Source organism: Marmota flaviventris, chromosome 3 (genome assembly GCF_047511675.1).
Source record: "Marmota flaviventris isolate mMarFla1 chromosome 3, mMarFla1.hap1, whole genome shotgun sequence".
Taxonomy (NCBI): domain Eukaryota; kingdom Metazoa; phylum Chordata; class Mammalia; order Rodentia; family Sciuridae; genus Marmota; species Marmota flaviventris.
The window spans coordinates 169817656-169842393 of record NC_092500.1 but is presented as its reverse complement, the minus strand read 5'-3'; the positions used below and the strand labels follow the sequence as shown (position 1 = coordinate 169842393).

The following is a 24738-nucleotide window of genomic DNA, read 5'->3' as shown; positions in this document are numbered from 1 at the left end:
TAGAGAAACAGCAGGAAGTTAGACCAGGGAGACAGCTGGATAAAATACGTTTAGCCTCCCCGTGTAATATGACGCAGCTGCTGAAAGGCATGAGTTAGGTCTTTCTGTGCACTGATGTGGAGGGATGTCCATGATATTTTATTAAGTGGAAAAGAATAAGTTGCAGAATGATGTGTCGTGTGACTTATTGTTTATAAGTAGAAGAGAAAAAGGCAAAAATCCATTATTTATGTATATATTTGCTTGTTAATATACACATACACATATTCCAAGTATGCAGACATCCATTGCTCTAGAAGCATGAGATTTAGAAAGGAATTGAAAATGAGGCAGGTAAAGAAAAGATTGATCATTCACTACCTATCCACCTTTCTCCCTAAATCTTGGAGGAAACCCAGAGCCAGCGTGTTCTGTGTCTTTGGGTGTTCTTAGCACCTCAACCTGATCCAGAGGTCAGCTTAAAACAATTTGAGAAGCACAGCATATTACAGGATTACACAAAAGTAAACAGAGATTACCGTGTGGACACAGAGAACCAGTCAGATCACCTGGCCAGCCAGAGTTGGTGTCTGAAACCACACAAGGGAGACAATGAATGACCAAACGAAGTATCTTTGGGGTGGAAATGAGAGAGAGACATCTGGCAACCTCACTCTATGAGAAGGGGTCCAGGATTTGCACAAAGACACACTTAAGGTAAAATATAATTTTGGTTTCCAAATGTTGGGAGGTCTGTCTTACAGAGGAGAGGATAACACAGATGCTGCCTTAGAAATAAGATAAAGGACAAAGAAAGTGTAAGGAGGCAGACTTCAGCTCAGGGCAGGCAAAACAGTCAAGGGTTCCTCTGGGCCTCCCTCCTGTGCTTCTGCAAAACGGGACTAACAGCATTTGCTCCAACAGTGACACCGAGGTGCAGTGAGGATGGGGTGGGAAAGCCTACACCAGCGATTTGTAAACTTGAGAGCAGTGCTCCTGAACTTTGGCTGCTTTTCTTGGAGAGTTTTAAAAACTCTGATGCTGCCTGCAGATTAATCAATCATAACCTCTGGAGGTGGGATTCAGGCAAGGCCCAGGGGATTCCATTGTGTAGCTATTATATGGTTCCATAGACAACCACTCGACTGAAATAATAATTCGTTGGATTCTAGGTGGTTGTGGAAAGAGTATGTTTGACTCGAAGTAAATCTGGGGCCATTTTTTTTTCCAAGGCTCCTTAACCTAACAATTGGAGCTAAAGGAGTTGAGTAACTTTGAAGTGAAATACAGATCACATAACCAGTCTCTAATAGTAAAGAAGAGGTAATGTTTGTCTATTTCCAAGTACAGGAAGAACAACTCAGGATTGACCAGCCTCAAACCTTTTCCTCAAAAGATCCTAAAGTGGGGGCTGGGGTTGTGGCTCAGTGGTAGAGTGCTTGCCTAGCATGTGCGAGGCCCCGGGTTCGATCCTCAGCACCACATAAAAATAAATAAATAAAAATAAAGGTATTGTGTCCACCTACAACTAAAAACATTAAAAAAAAAAAAAGATCCTAAAGGGGGGGATGGAGATGACCAACTGATGAGTTTTAGGGAGAGCCAGAAAAAGCACTCAGGATGCCCCCATCAGTTGTGGTCTGGTTTTACTGCGTATGTTTTATTATCCATGATTTTATTGTGGGCCTTTAATTGACTGAAGGTACTCATTAAATAATTGCAGCTCAGACAGCGATTTTTTTAAAATAGTACTGGGAATTAGACTTAGGGCTTCTCATACTGAGCTACACCCCCAGCTCTTTTTATTTTTTATGTTGAGATAGCATCTTGCTAAGTTCTCCAGGCTGGCCTCAAACTTGTGGTCCTCCTGCTTCAGCCTCCCGAGTGGCTGGGATTACAGGTGGGCACCACTGTGCCTGGCTTAGAAAGTGATCCTTAATGCAGGCCATAGGAAACTGCTCTTGTTCATTTCTAGTTTGTTCTAGCTATATCCATGGTGGCTGAACTGCACGCTGGTGGTGCTGAGCTGGGTAATAGCTGGGATGTGGGGTGCATAACAAGGACACTGCACAGCATATCTGGCTCAAAGACATCTGGGCAGCCAAAGATGGTGGGCAAAGAATAAAGAGATAAGAGTGCGTCCCTACCAAACCCCTTCCCATCATCCCCCTGCCAGTCCCAAACCAGCCATATAAGTTCCCCAGGGGACAGCAGTGCATAGCCAGCAGCACCTGCCAAAATAATGCATTCTACATGAATCAGCCAAGTGACTCAGCATCTAGATAATAGCTTATTTGCAGTGTTTAGGGCAAGAGAAAGTGGCCTTTTTCTGCTCTGTGCCCAGGCCGCTTCTGGCATTGGTAGGCTCAGTGCTGGGTTCCGGTGTTTCAAGAGAAGCAAGGTCCAAAAAGCCCAAGGGCTAAGGAAGAGTCTGATGACTCTTGATGAGGAGCTCCCAGCCTGAGGTCATTGGGAAAGCCAACTAACCGTCTTCAAATATCAGGAGGCCACTGGGGGAGAGATGGGTTGGATTTTCCCAATGTGGTTTCAGAGGACAGAGCTGGGCTCAGGATCGCTTTCACAGGAGGAAGGAGGCTGGGCCTCAACAAGAGATGTCCTAACCTATTAAAAGCTTTCCTAGAGAAATGCTTACATTGCAGGTAGTGAGCTCCCAGTTATTGGTGGCACTCAAACAGAAGCAGGATGACCATCTGGTGGGGATGTCCAGGTGGGTGTAGGGATGGACTAGGACTCTGCAGTCTCCTTAGAATGTTAAGAATCCGGTGATGCATTATGGTGCCTTCAAAATTTGCACTTTTTTTCTTAAAATTTAATCTTCCCAACCTTGTTTGTTTAGGAGCTGGAAAAATCAAGTAAGCATTCCCAGGGGACCCAGTCATGGCTGTGAATCATGCTGTCTTCTTCCAAATCCTTTCTTCCCCTCCTCCCTTTCTCTTAGTCAGCTGACTAAGCAGATCTCCCTGCCTGACCTCCAAAGTCCAGTTTTTAAAAATAAAACTATCGAAGATCTATGCTTCCTGTACAGGATGCTGGGGGAACTACAGAACAGAAAAGTTACAAGGAGTGAGCGCAAAAACAGTTCTTGTGACCCCAGGTACTGATATGCCAAAGAGGAGGCAGTTTCCACAGAAAATGTAGCTGTTGCTGATAATTCAACTTGTTTGTAAAGGAAAACAAAGTGAAGCCTCTTCTTGGGGGCAAATACTGCTCCAGTTCTTGCTGCCTTTTTCCCTTCTGGGTGGGTGATCTTGCACTTGGCATTGTACCAGGTAGAGAGAGGATTAAGAGAGGATACATTCTAGATTTCTTGTCCAGATGGAAGACACTGGGCCCAAGGGCAAGGCTAAGGCCACCAAGTCACCCTGGAGGCACAGCTATGACTGCAGCCCAGGATTTCCCCTCTGGGGGAACCAGAAACAACCTTAAGGCTGAGCCTCCACAGACATGAAGAGGAAACTCAGCCCCTGACCACACAGCTCTTTAAGCTCTTTGCTTTCACCTGGTTTCAAAATCAACCACCCCAAACCAGGCTGCCTATACATGCTCCATCCGTCTTCCCACCAGCCTGAGAGCAAAGCCAGCCCTTGCCCTCTCTACTCAAACTCCAATGTCCCCGAGTCCAGAGTGGACAGCTCTGCTTCTTTCCTAAGAAGTATCAGCACCTTTGGGACTCCTGGACAGTTTCTTGCCTTCTGGGGGTGGTGGGGGTGCAGATTCCTGGGACAGGAGATGCACCTGCTCTCAGCAGAAGCCAGTTGAGGATGACTCTGTACATGGGTCCCAGTGCAAAACGAACATGCAAGGCCCTTGTTCAGAGAGCATGAGAATTTCAAGTCTGCAAACGTAGAACTTTAAACTGGGGCTGCACTAGTCCCGTGCCAGCACTGGAGCCCAGCCTGCTTGGCTGCGTTCCAAGTGAAAGGGGACAATAATTGCTTAAGCTGCAAGGATTTAGGAGTCCAGGGAGACTTTCTGTCTCCCCAAATAGATGCTCTGCTCATCCTTTAACCGATTTCAAACACTTAATGTATTCTCTTCCCAAGCACAACGCCTCTCTCCATCTTACCCTCATTATTTCTGACACTTTCGTATTTAAATAGAACAGGAGAAGTGGAGCGTGTTTAATGTGAAAGATTAACATTCAATGGGGCCGGGGGACTGTGAGATTGTATTTTGGACTGGGTACCGGCCAGCATAGAATGGACCCTTCTAACCCTGTGGATTGGGGCACCCCTCAAGCACTGCCCTACTGGGGTGCGTCCAGACTCCGAGCTTCTGAAACACCCGAGGCAGAGCGAGTCCCAGGGTGTCTCCTAGAACTGGCGCGGTCATTCGCGGAGCTGACGCGCCCTCCGGTGCCCCCAGCCGAGTGCTGCACCGCCCCCCCTCCCCGCTTCCAGAAAGCTCCCCGCGCATTCCATGGCATTCTTTGGGCGTGAGTCATGCAGGTTTGCAGCCAGCCCCAAAGGGGGTGTACGCGAGCCCGAGCGCTATAAATACGGCGTCTCGCGGTGCTCACCACCCGGCGTCGCTAGGAGGAGCGCACGGGAGCTGGCGCAGCTGACGGGTAAGCGTAAGCTGTCCCCATCTTTCCTACTCCAGCGCAGGGACGTAGGGGGTCGATGGGAGGGCGGGGGTAGCAGCCAGGTGGAGGTGGAGAGAGATGACAACTCCACAGCCCTGACCTTTAGACAGAGCTCCCAGGGGACCCCACCGGGAGGTGGCCAGAGCCCTGTCGCCAGGCAGTTGAACCGCAGGCCGATTGGGTAGGCGGTGCACAGGCGAGACTCTGGAGTCCCTGTGCGCATGAGCTCTAACCACAAATTTTGTAGCAGTAAATCGGTCACATGTAAAATCCTCCTTTTGCAAAATCGGGGAAACTGAGGCTTGGAGGCTGCTGCGCATTGTGGGAGGTACAGGGGCGTGGCGGCGCTGCCTGCGTGTGGGCGCTTCCCGCGGCGCAGTGAAGGTGTTCATCTCGGTTGCAGGCTGAGTCATCTTGTTTTCTCCTATTTTCTAGTTCTCCGGAGGGCGCTTTGTAAGTACGACGTTGTGGATATAAGTATATGCTGCAGTCACCTAAATCCTAATTTTTCTGTTTCCTTATGCACCTAAGGTGCACTAGAGGAAATCTCCATCAGGCCTCAGACGTCTGATTCCACATCTCGGTTTATAGATGGTAATCTGAGGTCTGGGGAGGCTTTGGGAGGTCTGTCTCCAGTGTTAAAGTGTCAGGTTGGGAAAAGAACTGAAGCCTCTTAGCCTTCCAGAATTCCTGGACCTAGTGGGGGTGGGGGGGAGAGAGGGAAGTTGTGGCTGCTGCTGATATGATTTATTTTTTTTTTTTTAAGAAGGGAGAGATTAGGAATTTAAGAGTAAGTACAGTACTATAAAAGGATGCTCAAGAGGGTGCACCCACAAAAGTGTGCCTCTAAAGAAGACTTGAAGACAGGGATTGCAAAGAATCTTATGGTATAAAAATGCATACAAAAGGGAGGAGCCAGGCATGGTGGTGCACCCCTGTAATCCCAGCAGCTTCAGAGACTGAGGCAGGAGAATCGCCAGTTCAAAGTCAGCCTCAGCAACTTAGTGAGACCCTGTCTTAAGGGGTGGGGATGTGGCTCAGTGGGTTCAATCCCTGGTACCAAAACAAACAAACAAACAAACATGGAGGGAAAATACCACAAGGGAAGAGGCTGTGGTGCAGTGCTGGGGAAAGGAGGTCTTTGACTTTGGCATGACTCCAGCCCTGAAGGGGATGAGGAGAGAGTTCATTTAGAGGGAGGGCATTGGGCTTTGGCCCTCATTCTCATGCTGTCCTTGGACCAGCAGTATCCAAGAGGTGCCTAGTTTTGGAGAAAAGCAGATGCTGACTCAACAAAATCATTATCACAAGACCCTGGAAAAGTAACCCATCATTTCCTTAAGGCTAAACCAGAGTCAGAGGACCATAGGTGGCCTGTAGGCCTGCTTCAGTCCTCTGCCCCTCTCCAGAAATGCCAGTTAGAGGTTGCCAATACCCAGGATAGACCCTCAGTCAGGTTTGAAAGCAGTCAGAATATACAATGATTATATCAGACCCTTGGGTTTATAGAAGGTATTTACATCAGTAAGCTCTTGTTAGGTCCAGAGGCTCAGAGATTGAAGTGACTTGGTATCAAGAAAAGATACTGGATCAATAGTTGGGAGGACTGGGTTCTTACCCTGGGTTGCCACCAGCTTGCTGTGGGACCCAGGGAGCCCCACCTGCCTCTGGGCTCTGGCCCGGCCCCTGAAGGTGGAGAGGCTGGGTTGGAGAGTGACCCCTTTCTTAGCTCTGAGCTTGATGGCTGCTGGGACAGACCCCGTGCCAGCTGCTCATCTCCAGCACCTCCATCCTATTCTCTGCTTTGACTGCCCTCTCCCCTCTCTCTTCAGGTCCACTGCCCTGCCCTTGGGTGAGAACCTGTTTCTGACCATTGAGAATAGATTTCCCAGAAGTTGTTGCTCGGGCAGGGGTGGGGGTGGAGGGGTTGCCTTCTGGGAGAGGGGTTTCTGGCTAGCATTATCTCTCTTGTGTAACAAAGGCTCTGTACCTGCCGGAGGCATTCCAGGCCTCACTGAGCACAGCCTATGAGACCAGATCCTTCCTAGTGGGCCTGAAGTCCTGCCCAGCTCAGCCACCCACCCCATGGTTGGGGAAGGCGCTGACCCGCGCTCACTCCCACGCTGCCGCCTGCTCTGCATCTAATTGCGTCAGGAGAGACTTGTCTTATTAATGATCTACCCAGTGTCCAGATGGGCCTGCTGAGAGCAGGTTTTAGATGTGAACCCTAGTGGCATGGGAAATCGGTGAGCCCAGATAAGCCACAGAGCGGGGGATCGAGGGTGCAGGGGGAGTTGTCTTATGCAACAACTTTAGCTGCTAGGAAAGGGACCATTGTGTAAGACCCAGGTTGTGGCCCGTGTCCCCTGGCTCAGGGCAACTGGCCCAATGGTGGCAGGGGTAAGGCCTTGGCAGGGCACACTGGTGCCAGCTTGGAGGGAATGGGCTGGTTGAAAAGGACTTGGCAGAGCCAAGGAGCACGTCCTCCTGAAGGGACTTTTCTGGGGAACTTGCTCTTTGGGCTTATGGTTAACCCTTCACTTGGCCCTTCCCTTCCTTCACTCTGCCCTCGCTACCCCTTGGATGGCCCTCCCTTCTTTGCTGTGCTCATGACGGATACCTCGGAATCCACAGGCAGCCTGCCTGAAGTCTCACACTAAGGATGGCCAATGGCTTTAACTTCCTGTGCCAACCTAAGGGGGTGGATGCTCATGTCTCAGACTCTTATAAAGCACCTTCAGGTGGTGCTGGGGCTCTGAGGGGAACAGAGTGGTGATTGATTGGTAATGTCTGATGTGAATAAGTGAGGAGGAACAGGGAAGGGACAGATGAGTGATCCAAGGGACCTGTTTTCAGTGTTTGATACCTAGATGCCCTTTCTGGACAAGGAGACCCAATGCAGGAAGCCTGTGTGCCCTGCTTAGTGGGAGGAGGAAGTTTGGCGGGGAGCCCAGCCGCTCTGATTCCACGAGTCTGCACCCTCAGTGTATCTCCTGCCTTCGTTTTCTTTTGAAGGTGTCAGTGGCAGGTCTACTCTGTCCTCCAAAGTTTCTCAGGGATAAAACTGCAGTAATGCCAGCTGAGGGGACGGCTGAGGGCCACATGTCCCCAAGTTCCTGGAAGCTGCAGCAGGCAGTGAGCTGGGCAGGAAGCCAACAGTGGCCCAGCTGTTCCCATGATGGCTTCCCCTTCTCTCTAAACAGAGCGTGCTAGGATTCCAGAATCAGAGAAGGTGGCACCATGAAGACTCTGCTGCTGTGTGTGGGGCTGCTGCTGACCTGGGGCGACGGACAGGTCCTGGGAGAACCGCTGGTCTCCAACCAGGAGCTCCAGGGCAAGTAAACTGGGCTTTGAGTGCAACTTGGCGAGGCCCAGGGCAGGGCTGCTGCACAAGCTCACGTGCCGTCTCTGCAGTCCCAAGTGCTGAAGGCCATTTTCATCTTGTACCCAAGTCTGCATTTCTCTGTCCAACCCTCTCCGACCATCCATGCCCTGCCCCTGGAGCTGAGGCTCTTTGTGGTCAGGTGTCTTTTGGGCACTGGTCTGCATTTCCCAAGCCCTTGGCATTTCATTCGGCCATTCCCTTCCCTGTCCCCCTACTGGCTCCCATGGTTCTTCCCCAAACTGTGCCTGGCCATTTGAGGCATTGTGATGGGGCTGCTGCCCATGTGTCCTCACCTGTCCAAAAGAAACCAGGCTCCACATTCTCCACTCACAGGGCAGGGAAGGGACAGTGCTGTTCAGCGTGAGTGCTTGGCAGTTGCAGTCTTCTCTTCCCTGAGCCCCTTCCAGAAACCCCTTCTCCTGTCACCCACCCCCTCTTCCTAGCGGACCAGTTCTGCGGGGTCATGGCTAAAACCCCAGATTTGGAGATGAGACCTGGGTGTGCGTTTGCCCTGCCACTCCCTGGCTGTAGATCCTGGGCTACTATCTTGATCTCATGACTCTGCTTCTTTCCCATCCTAGCTTGAGGTATAATTGACCAGAAAAATTATATATCACAGTACACACCGATGCTTTGAAATACATGTACATTCTACAAGCTAATTAGCATGTCCGTCACCTTCCCTAGTTACCTTTTACTTCTGTGGTGAGAACACACAGATCTACTTCCTAAAGAAAACCCCAAGTATGGTATCTAGTGTTACTAACTGTGGGCACCATCTGTAAATGGACCTTCAGGACTTATTCATCCTACATGATGGACATGGTGTGCCCATGGGCCCTAAACCTCCCTGTCCCCATCTTTCCCATCTGGTGGGCATGATCATGTGTTGGGAGTAAGTAGGTAAAGAGAATGTGGCACAGGATAAGCAGTCTCCTTGGTGACAGTGCCATTCATTCATATTCTTGTCCCTGTCACCTGCCACTCTGCATTGGAACAAAGAAGTACAAATATTTGGTTAAACAGAATTCCAGAAAATTTGTAGCCAAAATAACGGTATATTCTATCTTGAGGGCTGTGGGTTCCCCAAGGTGGTGTGGCAGTGGGAAGGCGTAGTGCTTCTCTGAGACGTGCTGCTCCTGAGGTTTGCATCTCTGAGCAGTCGGGTAGAACCACCCAGGACCCCTGTGATGGGGACCTGTGTCCTGCTAGGCAAGGCTGTGTGCTACCTCCCCAGGGTGAGGGCGGGGTCCCAGCTTTGACAGTCTCTGGGCCAAACAGACTTTTCTGACCATCCTATCTGGTTCTGGGATTGTCACCCCAACCTGATCTCATCTTGCCCATCCTGCCTCCTGCCTTTCTCTTGTAGAGATGTCCACCCAGGGGAGTAAGTACATTAATAAGGAAATCCAAAATGCTGTCAAAGGGGTGAAGGAGATAAAGACTCTGATAGAAAAAACAAATGAGGAACGCAAGTCTCTGCTTGACACCTTAGAGGAGGCCAAGAAGAAGAAAGAGGTAAGGGTTTGCATGTCTCTGATTGCCAGAGAGGATGAGCATTTTCTCATATGTTTGTTGATTGATGGTATATCCTCTTCTGAGAAGTGTCTGTTCAGGTCCTTGGCCCATTTATTGATTGGGTTATTTGTTTTTTTAGTGTTAAGGTTTTTGAGTTCTTTGTATACCCTAGAGATTAGTGCTCTATCTGATGTGTGAGGGGTAAAAATTATTTCATCTCACTCCAGTCAGAATGGCAGCTAATGAATACAAACAACAATAAGTGTTGGCGAGGATGTGGGGGAAAAGGCACACTCATACATTGCTGGTGGGACTGCAAATTGGTGCAGCCAATATGGAAAGCAGTATGGAGATTCCTTGGAATCTGGGAATGGAATCACCATTTGACCCAGCTATTCCTCTCCTTGGACTATACCCAAAGGACTTAAAAACAGCATACTACAGGGACACAACCACATAATGTTTATAGCTGCACAATTCACAATAGCTAAACTGTGGAACCAACCTAGTTGCCCTTCAGTAAATGAATGGATAAAAAATGTGGCATATATACACAATGGAATTTTACTCAGCAATAAAAGAAAATAAAATCATGGCATTTGCAGGTAAATGGATGGAGTTGGAGAAGATAATGCTAAGTGAAGTAAGCCAATCCCCAAAAAACAAATGTTCTGATATAAGGAGGCTGATTCATAGTGGGGTAGGGAGGGGGAGCATGGGAGGAATAGAACAACTCTAGATAGGGTAGAGGGGTGGGAGGGGAAGAGAGGGGGCATGGAGTTAGAAATGATGGTGGAATGTGATGGACATCATAATCCAAAGTACATGTAAGAAGATAGAAATTGGTGTGAATATACTGTGTATACAACCAGAGATAGGAAAAATTGTGCTCTTTGTGTGTAATATGAATTGTAATGCATTCTGCTGTCATATATAAAGAAATAATAAAAAAGAAAGAAAGAAAGAAAGAGGTAAGGGTGAGCTGACACCTGTGCCTGGGCCCTCCCTGCTGGCGGGGAGGGGAGGGACGCAGTGGGGTGCCTTGCTGGGTTGCCATGGTGACCCACAGTCCTTCCTGGGCTGTGTCACCTGATGCTGGGACTGTAGTGAAGAAATGGGGAAAGTTTATTTGCTTTTCAAAGACTCTCGGGGGTGAAATCTTGGATCTGGTTTTGTTCCATGCCTGGCTCAGGGCTTGATGCCCAGATTCATTTCAATAGATTTTTCTAAACCCTGACCATGTGCAGGCTCCAAATAGGTTCTGAGTTGGGGGTTGGGAGCAGGGAGTCACTGTTAACATCTGATCTATTTCTTCCTGCTTTTTTTCCTCTATATTTCCCCCCACAATGGCTGTATTCAAGATTATGAATTTTTAAAATAAAAATGCTTACTATAATACTTAAAACTTATAAATATCCCTTGTAATGAATGATGTATTTGTTACCTGTTGGTACATATGGTAAGTAGTCTCCCCACTTATCCACAGAGGATATGTTCCAAGACCACAGTGAATGTCTGAAATCAAGGACACCACCAAACCTGTAGATATTGTTTTTTTCTTGTGCATACATACCTCTGATAACATTTAATCCATAAATTAAGTGCCAAAAGAGGCTAACAACAACAATTATAACAACATATGGTAATGTAGAATAATTAGAACAACATATGGTAACAAAAAGTATGAATGCAATCTCTCAAAACATCTTAACTCTTCATGGTACTTTTGTAATATTTTTGGACTGTAGTAGGTTGACCTTGGATATCTGAAACTGATGAGTGGATTACTGTTCTATAATTTGTTTAACTTGTACTCTGCTTTTGAGCATCTGGATTGTTTCTGATGTGTGTATATATTAGAAATAACAAGGTGCTGCAAGAAATCAAAATGCATTGTGGAAAGTGGGTAGGCAAGGCAGACCTTTACTCCCACCTAAGGGGGTGCTAGGGAAACCTTGCTAGCAAGAGTGCCCAGGTGGGCATTCACTCTGTTTGTATCTCTAACCTAACACAGTGCTTCCCTGCACTCTTATTGGAGGGGTCTGGGGTTACCATCTATGTGATTGGCTGATTTTAGAATTAGTGCGGGCAAAAGGGAAGGACTACCATTGGATCCAATTAAGGCTGAATTCTAGATTCTGAAAATGGACCCCCAGACTATTTTTCACGTATATAAAATATATGCAATGACATATACCTATATAAAGATTTTTTTTTCCTTTATTTTGAAAATTCCTTGGGATACACTCTTATGGGATTATATAGCAAATGAGGTATAAGTGAGAAGTAAATCGGGGTAGAAACTGCCACAGCAGTAAGTCAGAACTTTTGAGTTCTAGAGGTCGGCTGGGCCTCCAGGGAGGAGAGGCTATGGGAAGCCGAGTGGGAAGAGCATTCCAGGTGGGCAAATGTGGGATCAAGGGTGTTGGTGCAGGGGAGGAAATAAGCACATCCGGTGATCAGACCATGGGAAGTCCTGCAGGTGGGGAGGGCCAGGCACCCAGCGGGAGTGCAGGGGAGGGGTGAAGTGTGGCCTCTGTGGCAAACCTGGCCTCCTGTCTCCCTGTAGGATGCCCTGGATGAGACCAGGGACTCTGAAATGAAGCTGAAGGCAATCCCGGGAGTGTGCAACGAGACCATGATGGCCCTGTGGGAAGAGTGTAAGCCCTGCCTGAAGCAGACCTGCATGAAGTTCTACGCACGCGTGTGCAGAAGCGGCTCGGGCTTAGTTGGCCACCAGGTGAAAAGGGTGTGGTTTAGGCTTGGAGTGGGGAGTGAGGAGAACCTAGCAAAATACACTTCATTCCACATCCGGTGCTGTTGGTTAGTACTGGCCGGTTGCATCCCGACCCTATGCCATGATTGACTGTGATTGTCAGTCATGATTGTTCATGTGAGCGTGGACATGGCAGTTGTCACTAACGTGTGTCAGGTATGTGCCTCCCTCCAAAGACCTTTACCCAGCAAGGATTAGCTGGATAACAACAAACTCTGCCATTCGTGGCGTGGCAGAGTCCTGCGCCCACTGAGGCGGAGGAAACTAAAACATTTTTTAGTGCATTAATATTGAATCCACGGGCCTTACCTATGGGCCTCACTTGGTTGGGACTCAAGTGAATCTGGTTGTTCCCTGAATGCTGAGCAGCCGAGCAGCTGGGCCAGTGTCCTTAAAGGCCACAAGTGACAGGGGGCCCCTCTGAACTGGACTTCATCAACTCTAGGGGATTTGTGCACCTCAGGGCCTGGTGGGGGTGGAGTGGGTGGTGGGGGCACTGGCCTCCCAGGTGGTACACCTGGGAGCCGGTCCAGTGGGGGCCCTTCAGTCACCTGCTGTGTGCCTGTGCTGTGAGAGGCAGGGCTGGCCGGGCAGGCACCTCCTCACTGAGTCCTCTGGCCACCCAGCTGGAGGAGTTCCTGAACCAGAGCTCGCCCTTCTACTTCTGGATGAACGGCGATCGCATCGACTCCCTGCTGGAGAGCGACCGTAAGCAGAACCACATCCTGGATGCCATGCAGGACAGCTTCACCAGGGCCTCCGGGATCATGGACACACTGTTCCAGGACAGTTTCTTCACCCACGAGCCCCAGGACACCCGCTACTTCTCGCCCTTCGGCTTCCCCCACCGGAGGCCTCACTTCCTCTATCACAAGTCCCGCCTCGCCCGCAGCATCTTGCCTCTCTCCCCCTACGGGCATCTGGGCTTCCAGGACCTGTTCCAGCCCTTCTTCGAAATGATACACCAGGCTCAACAGGCCATGGACGTCCCGTTCCACGGCCTAGGCTCCCAGTCCCCGAACATGGACTTCATAAGAGGTCAGAAAGAGGTCCCTTTCTTCCAAGGAGGGATGGGAGCCCACTAGATGTGTTCATCCCCATGTTTCCCAGCAACCCCGGGAGGGTGGCATTAACCCATTTAAAGAGGAAGAGGACTGCGACAGAGGTAAAGGAATGCATGAGGTTTCAGGGCCGACAAAGTGGGGTTCCCCCATGTAGTTCTGCAGGGGTTGGAGTCGGTGTTATTTCCAGCCAACCAGCTGCTGCTCTGCATGACACTGCCTGCCCTTCCTATGGGATTGGAGCCTCTTTCCCTGATGAATTTAGGGGGCTTGGTGTGGGGCCACACCTTCTTGGCAGGGAAGTACGTCACAGCCACATCACCCTTAAGGAAGGGGTTCATGGCTGTGACCATGGGGCCTGGTTCAGAATGAGGGCGCAATGCATAGTTTAAGAGTGAGGTGTGATGTGGACAGGAGAAGCCCAGACCCTCAGGAGTAGATTTCCTTCATCAAGGCTCTGTTGGCCACGCTGCGCCCTCTTCTGTATGGTTCGGCTCTGGGGTTTGGCCCGAAAAGCATGAAAGTGCCGGAGGGCCTCGTGCTGAATAAGCGTCTCCTGCAGCTCCATCAGGGGTGGAAGTTGTGGTGTCAGGAGGCTCTGAGGAGGATGCACCCCTTCCTTCCAGAGCCTTGCTGACCAGCCAGCAGGAGAGCAGGAGCCAGGGAGAGTGCAGAGCAAGTTGCGTTATGCAGGGGAGTGTGGGGACAAGAGGGGTCTCTTCAGATGGAGGGGAGGCAGTTGCCTGGACAGGGGCCCACAGGTGCCTCTGCAGGAACCCCAAGACCCCAAGCCATGTGTGGAGGCGGATAACCAAGTCTCAACCTGCTCTGACCACAGGATCTCAAAGGGCCAAACAGTTTTGTAGAAGGGGGCTGAGAAATCGGTGGGGCCTGCCCTGTGTTGCCGAGCGCCTCAGCCTCTTTCTTCCCTCACGTGTCCGCAGAAGGTGACGATGACCAGAAGGCCGTGTGCAAGGAGATCCGCCACAACTCCACAGGATGCCTGAAGATGAAGGACCGGTGTGACAAGTGCCAGGAGATCTTGTCTGTGGGTGAGTTGTGGGTCAGAGTGCCAGCTTTCCCTGTCATCGGCTGTGTCCTAGTTCCTTGTAGCCTCGTGGGGTGGCCTATTTACAGATTCCAGCTTTGTACCTCTGAGCTGTGACCCCAGGGCAGGTCCTCAGCCTTGAGTATCCTGGTGCCCTCAAAGGTTGAAGATTCAGATTATTCTGAGACAAACGTAAGGTGCCCCTCACTGGGCAGGTCCGTGGTAAAGAGGCAGCCCGCCGTGGGTGCCGCCAAGGTTTGTGAAAGAAAGCCCTCCCCCTCTGACCTCCCCAGCTGTGCCCCCAGGTTCCAGGCGTGCTGGCCATATTCGTTTTCCATGGCACGTTATGAAATTGTAGGCAGCGTGTGTTCTGTTTGACCAACGCTCCCACGTGGCAGGTACTGTTCTAAACTCTACGGCTGTTTACTCATGTCCTCAGGACGACCTGATAAGTTGGGTGCAGTTCTTGTCCCCACCTTGCAGAGGAGCAAGCACAGGTCACAGGAAGGCTGAGTCACTCATCTAAGACTATGTGTCTAAGACTATGTGACCCCCACCACAGGCCAGCTGGGGGTTGGGCTGTGTTGGCAATCAGCACCCTGGGTTTTCTCCCTGGGGGCCCTAGGGACCTCGTCCACCTCCATGCTGGCACTCTTCATTTCCTTTTGTCCATCACTTCCCCAGGCAAAGGAAAGATCTGCCTTCAACTGTTTCTCTCCATTTAATCAGGTCTGGCTATTAATGAAATTCTCCCTACTTTGAGATAACAGCTATGAAAGTCCTTAGTAAGTAGTTTCCCTGCTCAGAATGAGCTAACTTTCTCCTGGTAGGTAGCTCATCCTACTGTGGCTTTGCTCTTACTTAATATGATTTGGTTGGCCAGGCCAGGCCTTTACAGTCTGGTTAGATATTCCCAGCCTTGCTCCTGTGAGTTTAGAAGCAAAATAAATAATAGTGCTTTCAGGGGCTAGAGTGCAAAGAAGCTGAAGATACATACATGACCATGCTTCTGAGCTTTTCCCATAAAAATATCATAGAATGGCAGAAAGCTGTCACCTTAGGGCCTAGACTCAGATCGGACCTCGTGCACCTATCAACTGAATTCAGTAGACCCCCTTTTTTGGCTTGGGGAAGAATAAAAAGCAGTAGCTTTTTATTCAAGGCACTTTGAAGTATCTAAGCTGTACTGCCTGGGGACACTGGCCCAGGATTTCTCAGTTTCAGCCTGCTGACCTTTTGGACTGGACCTTCTCTGTCCTGGAGGCTGACCTGTGTGTTGCAGGGAGTTTAGCATCATCCCTGGCTTTTGCCCACTAGATGTCGGTAGCAACCTCTCCCTACCAGTTGTGATAGCCAACAGTGTCTTCAGAACTTGCCAAGTGTCCCCTGGGAGGCTGTGTCTTCCCTAGTGGAGAATTACTGTCCCAGGCAGAGTCTCGGCTCTGGAGAACTTTTCTTATTTTTAATTATTTCCTGGTAAGAGACTGAAAGTCACTCATCACACATTCCCTTCCAACCACCTTCTTGACATTAATGCTATTTCTTGTCCCACCTGACATTCTTTTTTATTATTATTATCAATGATTGCAAGGTGCCGCCAGACGAAGACAGAGATCTCCTTTCCCCTGATTCACTTAGGTTTGAGGTACCCTCTTCTGGATATTTTTGAAATAATTTAGGGAGAGAAAAACAGTAGTTAAAAAGATAATGGGTAGCATTTAGATCTGAAAACCTGCAGTAACACTTGACCAAAAGGAATGGATTATGTCTTCCCTGTTCTCTTGAGCTTGGTGACCAGCCTTAGTGGGCAGGGGGCAGGCAAGGATTCCCAGCCACCAGCCTGCTCTGCTTGGTGGCCTAAGGTCCTGGACAGCCCTGTGCTGCATGGGCTTTTGAGAACCAGAATTGCCAACTCTGCAGGTAGGCCCAAAAGAGAAGCTTGGAGATGTTCCAGAACCCCAGACACCAAGTATAAAGAGCCCAAGATGAAGATTTAAAGAGTCGAGTTCGACTCTGACCCTGAAGATATTTCTTCGATGGCTTTAAGCAAATTTCTTACTCCTGTGGGCCTCAGTTTCATTATTGGTAAAGTAGGATGTTAATACTTAAGTCAGAATGCATAGACCATGAGAAAAGAGCACCTTATGTGGTATCTGGTACATAGCAGGAGCCATGTGAGTGAGTAAAATCCCCTTTCTCCTGAAATGACTTCTGCGAGGACCTGGGTGTGAGGACATGGAGCACTGGAGATCCATTTTCGTCAAGTGTGCTCGACACTGTTACCAGTTGCCAAGGAGATAAATCAGTCACATCACTAAGCACCCTGTTTAGTTCAGCTGACATTTTTTTTTTTCCTGGAGCAAGCCTTTCTTCATGAAGGAGCAAGTGTCTTGATTCCCATTCTGGGGAGAACTCTATTTTGGGGGGACCCTCACAAACATCCTGTGCGCTGCCATTCCCGCCTGTGTGGGCTGGTTTCCCTTCGCATCTTTGCCCCTTTTGAGCTTTCCCTTCACGTTTCTGCCTTGTGCTCTTCCCCCTCTGGACAGACTGCTCCACCAACAACCCCGCCCAGGCTCAGCTGCGGCAGGAGCTCAACGACTCCCTCCAGATCGCCGAGAGGTTGACCCAGAGGTACAACGAGCTGCTCCGTTCCTACCAGCGGAAGATGTTCAACACCTCCTCCCTGCTCGAGCAGCTCAACGACCAGTTCAGCTGGCTGTCCCAACTGGCCAATCTCACCCAGAGCGAAGACCAGGCCTATCTCCGGGTCTCCACAGTGAGTTGTGTCCTGGCCACACGCTGATGCGGGGGCGACCTGAGACATGGTCTGGAGGTGATGTGAGCCCAAAAATGGGACACAGATTTACAGAGGGCACTTAGGTTTTTCATTGGGCATTTACCACATAGCAGGAAATAGGAAACCCATCTGTACCGTGCTGCACTAAAGACCCAGCCAGGGAGGCAGAATAACATGACCGTCCCCAGATGAGGAGAGCGAGCCAGGTCCCAGAGCTAGCCCCAGCCTGGAGGACTATGGGCAACTCCCCTGGCAAGTTAGCCCTGGCTGCAAAGGCTGGACTCTTTCTCAAAGCTGCTTGGTGTCCTGGGCCATGGGGAGTGGATCATGGTTGCTGATTGTCCTCTGCCAGTGCCAATTTCTCTCTAGTGTTGAAGACCCTGTTTTTGTTTTTTGGATTCTTTTTGTGACCATAGACTGGCCAGTAGCTGCACTAAGATAAGTTCTTAGAAAACACTTTTACCCTCTGGGTGCCCACTGGGCTGGTCGTTTGCAGATGGCCTTTGTCCTTTCAAAGGCGTGTGTGAAGCAGGGCATTTCTGATCAGATGAGTTGCACAGATGTTTGTATTAGTAACAAGCAACCTGTCAGATGTCCAGGTGTTCTTGAAGGTGTGATGGAGCTTCTGCGTCATAGGCCTTATTATAAAATGTGGGCATTGTGGCCGTGACATGCGGCTCTTCTCTTTCTTTTATTCTGTCTAGGTGACCTCCCACATTTCCGACTCAGAAGCCCCCTCCCGTGTCACTGAGGTGGTTGTGAAGCTCTTCGACTCAGACCCCATCACTGTGGTAATCCCAGAGGTCCCCAAAAACAACCCTAAATTTATGGACACTGTGGCAGAGAAAGCGTTGCAGGAATACCGCAAGAAGAGCCGGTAGGTGGACAGGCCTTTCTTTTGGCTCTGCAGAGCCCTAGATGTCCCTGGGGGCTGAGATAAGGGACAGGGTATAAAGTCTGGGCAGAATGCCCATGCCTGTGGCCAGAGCCCAAGAACAAAGTCAAGAAACCACCGGGAATTTTATTTTTCCTCTGAGGAATGTTCTTTTCTAACAGATAAGAATGTGGGTGTTGGTGGCTGCTTCTTGGTGAAAATCCACCCTTTCCCGTACTCCCCTTTTATTTTTCAGAGAGGAGTGAGTGTGAGTGTTGCTTTTCCATAAACAGAGGCATCTGAGTGCAGCTCCCCTGAGACGAACCACAGCCCCCCAGAGAGCTCTGCATGTCTCTCCGTGACTAGGCCCCAGTCCCGCTGGCCTCTCCAGGATTTTATGCTCTAATGCCTGTATTTGCTGCTTGTGGGAAGAGCTGCTTCCGCATGCAACTAATTCAATAAAGCTACCTTGTGACCTGAGTGCCCCAAGTTCTCTTCGTGCTGTTCCCCGTCCTCTACCCCCCAACTCCTTTATTTTGGTGTGGGGCTGCGAGGGTGGGGGGGTAAGGAAAAAGGAAGAGATGGGAACAGTTAGTAGTGGCTGATGGCTCAGGATGATCACACAATGGAGAGTAAGAGGGATATGTACGATGACAAAGTTGAGCCAGTTCAAGACGTTCCTGCTTTGAGAAAAACCGGTATATGCCACAAGCCAACTAAAAGAAATCCCTGAAACATGAATCTTTTCCATTGTTATAAAACTGTCAGCGCATTCTAACTGGGGCACGGGTGATCTCTCAAAGGAATACACTAAGAACCAGATCAGGCGAAGAGGGGGTAACGATAAGACTTGCTGGGTATTCAATACATGATTGATATTTTCCTTATGAAAACTATAGTCTGTGAAGATCAAATGAGGCGATTTTCTTATTTTGTGAACTTGGAATACATGGGCACCTTCTTGACTGTGGACTCCCCTGCCACTGTCCCTCTGTCTTACTCTGGGCCACAGGCACTTCTCTGCCCAGGTCTAGAAGACTCATTTGCAGCTCAGTCTGAAATTTAACTGAGCTGCAGTTTATGATATTGCCAAAAGGGGGCGCTAACTAACCGTGATACAACCCTAAATCCATAGGTATCAAGCTGTGCATTCATTAATGTTCTCTAATTGCAGACTTCTATCCATCAAATATGCTGCACATGGAAAAAAAAACCATCTGGTTGCATGCCAGGCTTGTGGCAAAGTCCACATGCACATTCATGGCTTAGAATATCCTTAGGACACTGCCAAGTACCTTGGCCACATGGGCATCAAAGTGGTAAGGCTTAGTGGTAACCTTAGTCTCAGGTTAATATTTAGGATTATTCTCAAGGAAAATCAGAGGAAGATCAGTGCAGTTAACTTAATGGTATACGGTAGCCAGGGTTATGAGGTCAGAGAGGATTTGCTGAAATGACCATAATTATAAATTACATATCATGCTAATGTCACAGAGCATGCTTGAACAATTTCTTCATCTTTTCCATTGTTGGGTTGCTAGATTGTGGCAGTTACTATATTCAGTGTTCAGGATTTTTCTTCATGCACTTACTTTCAACTCTCACACTGGAGCCCTAAAAGGCAGGCCCCGCAGCTGATTTAGCTTCATGGGGACCCCGTGCCTCCACTCTTTCCCCCTTTGCACGGTGGCCTGGTTTTAAGGATCCCTGGATGACCCTCTATCCCCGACAGAGTTCCAACCTGAGACACTAGGAAGACTGAGGTAGAACATAAGACCACCAAGGCTTGGGGATAAGATGCAGCTAAATCTGGGGAGGGGGCTGTGGATAATGAGCCCTTGGTTTGGGGTCCAGGAACTCTTGTGCCAAAGTGGGAACAGGGCTTGGTGATCTGAGAGAGATGGCTTTGATGTCTGCCTGGATCGGCAATCTGCTGTTAGCCTGAGCTGACACTTGACGATCATCTGCCAGAAAGCTGTAAGGAGATACAGTCTGGGATGACTGTAAGTGACATTAGCGCTCAGCAGTGCCCAGCACCCGGCAACTATGAACTGGCCAGCCAGAGCGCTCTGACTCCTGGGTCAACTGCTTTGTGTTGTCCCATTAGGTCCCAGCAATTACCCTGGAGGAGGGGTTATTTCCCACAAGTTACAAAAGAGTGTGGCCCTCATCAGAGAAGTGTCATGTGGGCAGGATGTGGGAACACCCCCACCCCAATTCCTCACAGCCCCAAGAGCTGGTGAAGGGACCTCAGAGTTGCCCATCCCTCACTGTGAGGGAGCAGGGAGCAGGCAAGGGTGGGAGCTGGCAGATGCCCAGGGGTGAGCAAAGCAGAGCTCTGGAGAGAGGGCTGGGGTCAACACAAGGGCCAGCCTGATGGGGGACGGGGAGGGCTTTGGCTTTGGAAGTGAGATTGATTCAAGCAAACCGAGTGTTCCAGTAACTGGAGTTAACAGGAAGTAAAAGGATGTGCTGGAGATGGTATCGAGTGAGAAGGCACTGACTATGGTGGGCAGGTTTTCCTACGGGTGGCCTCACGTGAGTTGGCACCAGAGCAGACTGGTTCCAGAAGTTGCTATTCAGAATTAAGCATGAGGTGGAAACAAGGGGAGGCCTGCAGAGGCCGTTGCGAGTGAAGCTGTAGAAATGGCAGGGGCCACTTGTTTGCAAGCTTTTAGCCCCAAGGGCCAGAGCTGGGACCCAACGCAGGTGTGATCTGAACGCAGGCCAACGGGTCCCACTGGCACCTGTTAGCTGCCCAGGGATTCCCACTCCAGTGTCCTGCACGGACCTGGCATTGCCAGGTGTATTGTAGCTGGAAGGAGGAGCCTGGCAAACCCAGGACGTATGAAATAGCTCTAGACAAGATGCAAAAATGCTCAGGTCTTTAGAGATTGTTAATGGAAAGGGCGATCACTATAATGAGCTCTCTGCCGCTGTTCCCACATACTGATCTGGTGATCACTGATCCTAACCCTCGGTCAATGTCCTCCTGGATTATACATTGCCGTGTGAAGTGGTCAGTGTCAGAGTTGTACAGCCCTCCTGCCCCTGTCCCCAGTCTGAGGCCAGTTCTGGTCCGCCTTGAGGTCGGGTGGGGGCTCAGTCAGGAAAGGGCGCGCGGAGGAACAGCACCATGAGCTGCCTGCTCTCACTCTGCCACCATCGCCCAGCGGAACAAAGGCTGTGACCTTCAACTGACACCAGACAACTCCCACAACCTCACCTTGGCCTCCAGTGCCCCATCCCACATGGGCTAGCACCCAGCCCTCAGGCACAGCACGGGGATGGGGACAGGGCACCTCTCACTCCAGCCTCACGCTCACGAGGACACGTACATCTTCGCCATTGACTTCATGGGTGCCAAGCCATAGTCATGCAGCCACACCAAAGCCAAGGCTCCTCTTAGGATCTAACCTGGGTCCCACCACCAGCCACTTGCCCGTTGGGGACACAGGGAATCGGCTGGTAAGCTGTGTCTGCAATCGCCTTTGGCGCCGCGCAGGCTCCCACTGGGTGGGTCAGTGCATCCCGTGGGTGGGAAGCTCTGCCAAAATTCAAAACCACCCCAAATTTAGGGGATTGTGCTTTGGAATTTTTTGGAAATGCCTGGTCCTCTCTTGACCTCTGAAATGTTCCAGGGAAAACCCACAGTCACGGCTGAAGGAGCAAGGCTCAGGGACTTGCTGTGTCTCCTCCTGTACTTCATAGTCCCCCTTAATGACGCTCTGGCCTGTGGGATGAGGTGCTCAGAGTGGTTTATCTGGTTTCTTCTTCCTATTATTGGGATAGCACCTGCCTGTGTTTTTATTCTAGTAACTGGAGGCCTCAGAGTCACACCTTCCTTCCAGGTGGCTCTGGGACATCCCTTCTAAATTTAAAACCAGCGGTGGCTTAGGGAACTCTCCCTTTTCAGCAAGCCCCCAGTGCCACCCCTAGGGTTTCCTCCCTCTCTGTGTCTTTCCTGGGGCTGGGTCTGGCAGGCTGAGCCAGTTCAGGTCAGAGTCCGGCAGCTTGATTTTCTCCTGGGCACAGATAGCCACCACCAGGGACAACTTTGAATCCCTTCCAGGGTCTGCCACTGAATGATCAGAGAGGGATTCCTTCCTTCCTTCCACTGAGCTGTGGCTCCCACTGAAGGTGGGCTTTAGCTGGTTTTTGCTGACCACAAGGCCATAAGACCTTATATAAGGCTCAGAATTTTCCTAGCTTCTCTGTCCTCCACGCCCTCCCATGCAGGTGGCCTGGTCAACTCTGCTAACTTTGTGCTACCCCTCTTCGGAGTCACCTGGTGAAGTGAAGGGCATCTGTCCTGGGTCTTTAAATATTATCCTATGTCTTTGCAGGTGGGGAGACCTCTGAGCGGTGGTCAAGTGGCTGCATCCCCTGGACCCCTCTTTTTCTCAGGAGAGTGTAGGGATGAGAGGGCCACCTGGAGAGGAGAAGCTGCCGCAGATGGCAGGATTTGCTGTTTCCTTTTGCCCTTTGGGGTGCGACATCCCACCCCAAATTCAACCTCGAGAGCAGCTCCTGCTGGCTGGGTGCGCAGTTCCTCATCCTCCGCTCCATTTCCAATTCTTGGATGCTGCTGGCATTTCCAGCTTCTTGTGTTTCCAGTCCAGTCTTAGAGATGAGGAGAGGGTTTGCCAGCAGGGGGCAGCACCTCAAACTCAGCCAGTTAGGGAGGGAGCCGGGCAAGGCAAGAAGAAGGGGAGCTGCAGGAGGAAGCAGGGAAAGGGGAGAAAGAGAACCCAGATAGATCAGCAGCGCCCTCCGGAGCCCCGCTCATGGGCTCAGGGCACACAGCTTATTGTCAAGAGGACTCTGGAAGGAGAATTTTCTGGAAAGATGGCCTCAGACATCAAGAGATCCCAAATCAACAAAAGAATGAATCACATCTATTGAAAGGCAGAACTAAAAAGGGCAGCCAGTTTCCCTGGTAATTGGAAGGACTTTTTCCAGAACATTGAATTGTGTAAGATTTCACTGAACCTCAAGGTTTAGCCTCTCCAGCCTTTGGGCCAGCTACACTTCTTCCACTGGGACGGGCGTGGGCGGCCAGAAGTCCACAGGACAGGCATGGCCCTCCTTCCAGAAATGTCATTTCAAGATTTGGGAAAATGGAACATTACTCAGAATTTTAAAACACAACAATATTATGGGATAGAATGTAAAATTCATAGAGTTTAAAGTGTAAGCTCTCTAAAATACAGGGCTACGGGGCTGAAAAGTCTGGAGACACTGTCTTTCTCAGCTTCTTATGTGATGTTGCGCAAGTTTTCTCACCTCTCGGAACCTCGGTTTCCTCATCTGTAGAGTGAGTGGGGGTGACTTGGACTTAATGATTTCCGAAGCAGTGTTCAACCTGCTTTTCTTTCCGTTCTATAAGTTTCATCAACCCATTTTTTAGCCTATGGATCAGGGAGTGTTCTCCAGATAAAAATAACCAGTGTATATATTTATGTCAAGAGATTCCTTTCCAGGCAGGGGCTCATGTTCTTTCACAGGCCCCAAGTCGGCAGAGAAGTCTGGAGGCTGGTGTTTGTGCATAGTCTTGAGGCCAAATTCCTCTTTCTCTCAAAAATCTCAATTTTTGTTTTGAAGGCCTTTCAACTGATTGTGTGAGGCCCACCCATAACATGAAGGGTCGGGGCTTTTACTGAAGGTCAACTGATCATAAAAGATCAGCCACCACTGCAAAATACCTTCACAGCAATAGGTAGATGAGTAGTTGGTTAAATAATTTGATTCTAAAGTCTTATAAGTCAATACACAAAAGTAACCATTACACCTTGCCGCGTGCACTTCTGGGCAGGGCTGGCCCTTGCCAGGTGAGGCCCCGAGTTGGCTCATAAGGGCCTCATGCTTTGCCTAATGTTCTCCCGTCATCCCTTTGAGATTTGGACCAGTGTTGAACAAGGAGCTCTGCCTCTTCATTGTGCAGTGAACCCCCAAGTCCCCCAGCTGGTTTTGCTGCAGACAGAGCCTGCTGTCCAGGCCATGGACTCAGGTCCTGTGGCTGAGCCCCCCTGTTGTGCAGCACAGGAAGGTTTGCTGGGCCACTTCCCTGACACGGCATCATAGTCCCCCTTCCCGTTGTTGAACATTCTTGGCACATTGTATTTTCCAACTCAAATATTAATCTTTGGAGTAAAAAAATACAGAATATAAAATTTACCATTTTAAGCACTTTTTTTAAAGAAAAACTTTTGCACAGTCATGCAGATGTCACCACCATCCATGCCCAGCACTGTTTTCAACTTCCCAAACTATTCGAACTCTGTGCACATTCAACTCCACGTCTCTGTGGCCCCCACTCGGAGTCCATGGGAACCACTGTTCTATTTGTCCATGAATTTGCCTTCTCTAGACACCTCATTTAAATGGAATCACACCCGTGCTGTGCTGCCTTTTGTGACTGGCTTATTTCAGTGCCATGCCCTCGAGGTTCATCCATGTCATGGAAGGTACCAGAATTTCCTTGCTGAGGCTGAATGACATTCCCTTGTCGATACAGACCCCATTTTGCACATCCATTCATGTACTCAGCAACACTCGGGCTGCTTCCACGTTTTGGCTCTTGTGAAGAGGGGTGCACACGTGTCCCTGTAACATCCTGCTTCTGTTCCTCTGGGAATACACCTCTTCCCACAGCAGCTGTGCTGTTCTGCATCCCATGAGCAAAGCACAG

General features: G+C 49.8%; 1 protein-coding gene across 3 annotated transcripts; it reads left to right on the top strand.

Annotated features, from left to right (window-relative positions):
- The first annotated feature begins 4460 nt into the window (after nt 1-4460).
- Nucleotides 4461-18527, top strand: Clu (clusterin). 3 transcript variants are annotated; one of them, XM_027927116.3, is made up of 9 exons: nt 4461-4567; nt 7789-7919; nt 9340-9488; nt 12058-12228; nt 12891-13302; nt 14270-14377; nt 16923-17152; nt 17878-18050; nt 18304-18527. In XM_027927116.3, the coding sequence occupies exons 2-9, from the start codon at nt 7826-7828 to the stop codon at nt 18311-18313; spliced, it is 1347 nt and encodes a 448-aa protein (XP_027782917.1). In that variant the 5' UTR covers nt 4461-4567; nt 7789-7825; the 3' UTR covers nt 18314-18527. The 3 variants fall into 3 exon arrangements, with proteins under 3 accessions (XP_027782917.1, XP_027782922.1, XP_027782921.1); XM_027927121.2 differs by lacking the exon at nt 4461-4567 and adding an exon at nt 5021-5038; XM_027927120.3 differs by lacking the exon at nt 4461-4567 and adding an exon at nt 5081-5179.
- The last annotated feature ends 6211 nt before the right edge of the window (nt 18528-24738 follow it).

Bases quoted from the DNA above. Each gene is read 5' to 3' on its own strand.
- Clu (XM_027927116.3), top strand. From the start codon at position 7,826: ATGAAGACTCTGCTGCTGTGTGTGGGGCTGCTGCTGACCTGGGGCGAC. The intron at 14,378-16,922 runs GTGAGTTGTGGG...CCCTCTGGACAG, and splicing joins CCAGGAGATCTTGTCTGTGG to ACTGCTCCACCAACAACCCC. The intron at 17,153-17,877 runs GTGAGTTGTGTC...TATTCTGTCTAG, and splicing joins CCTATCTCCGGGTCTCCACA to GTGACCTCCCACATTTCCGA.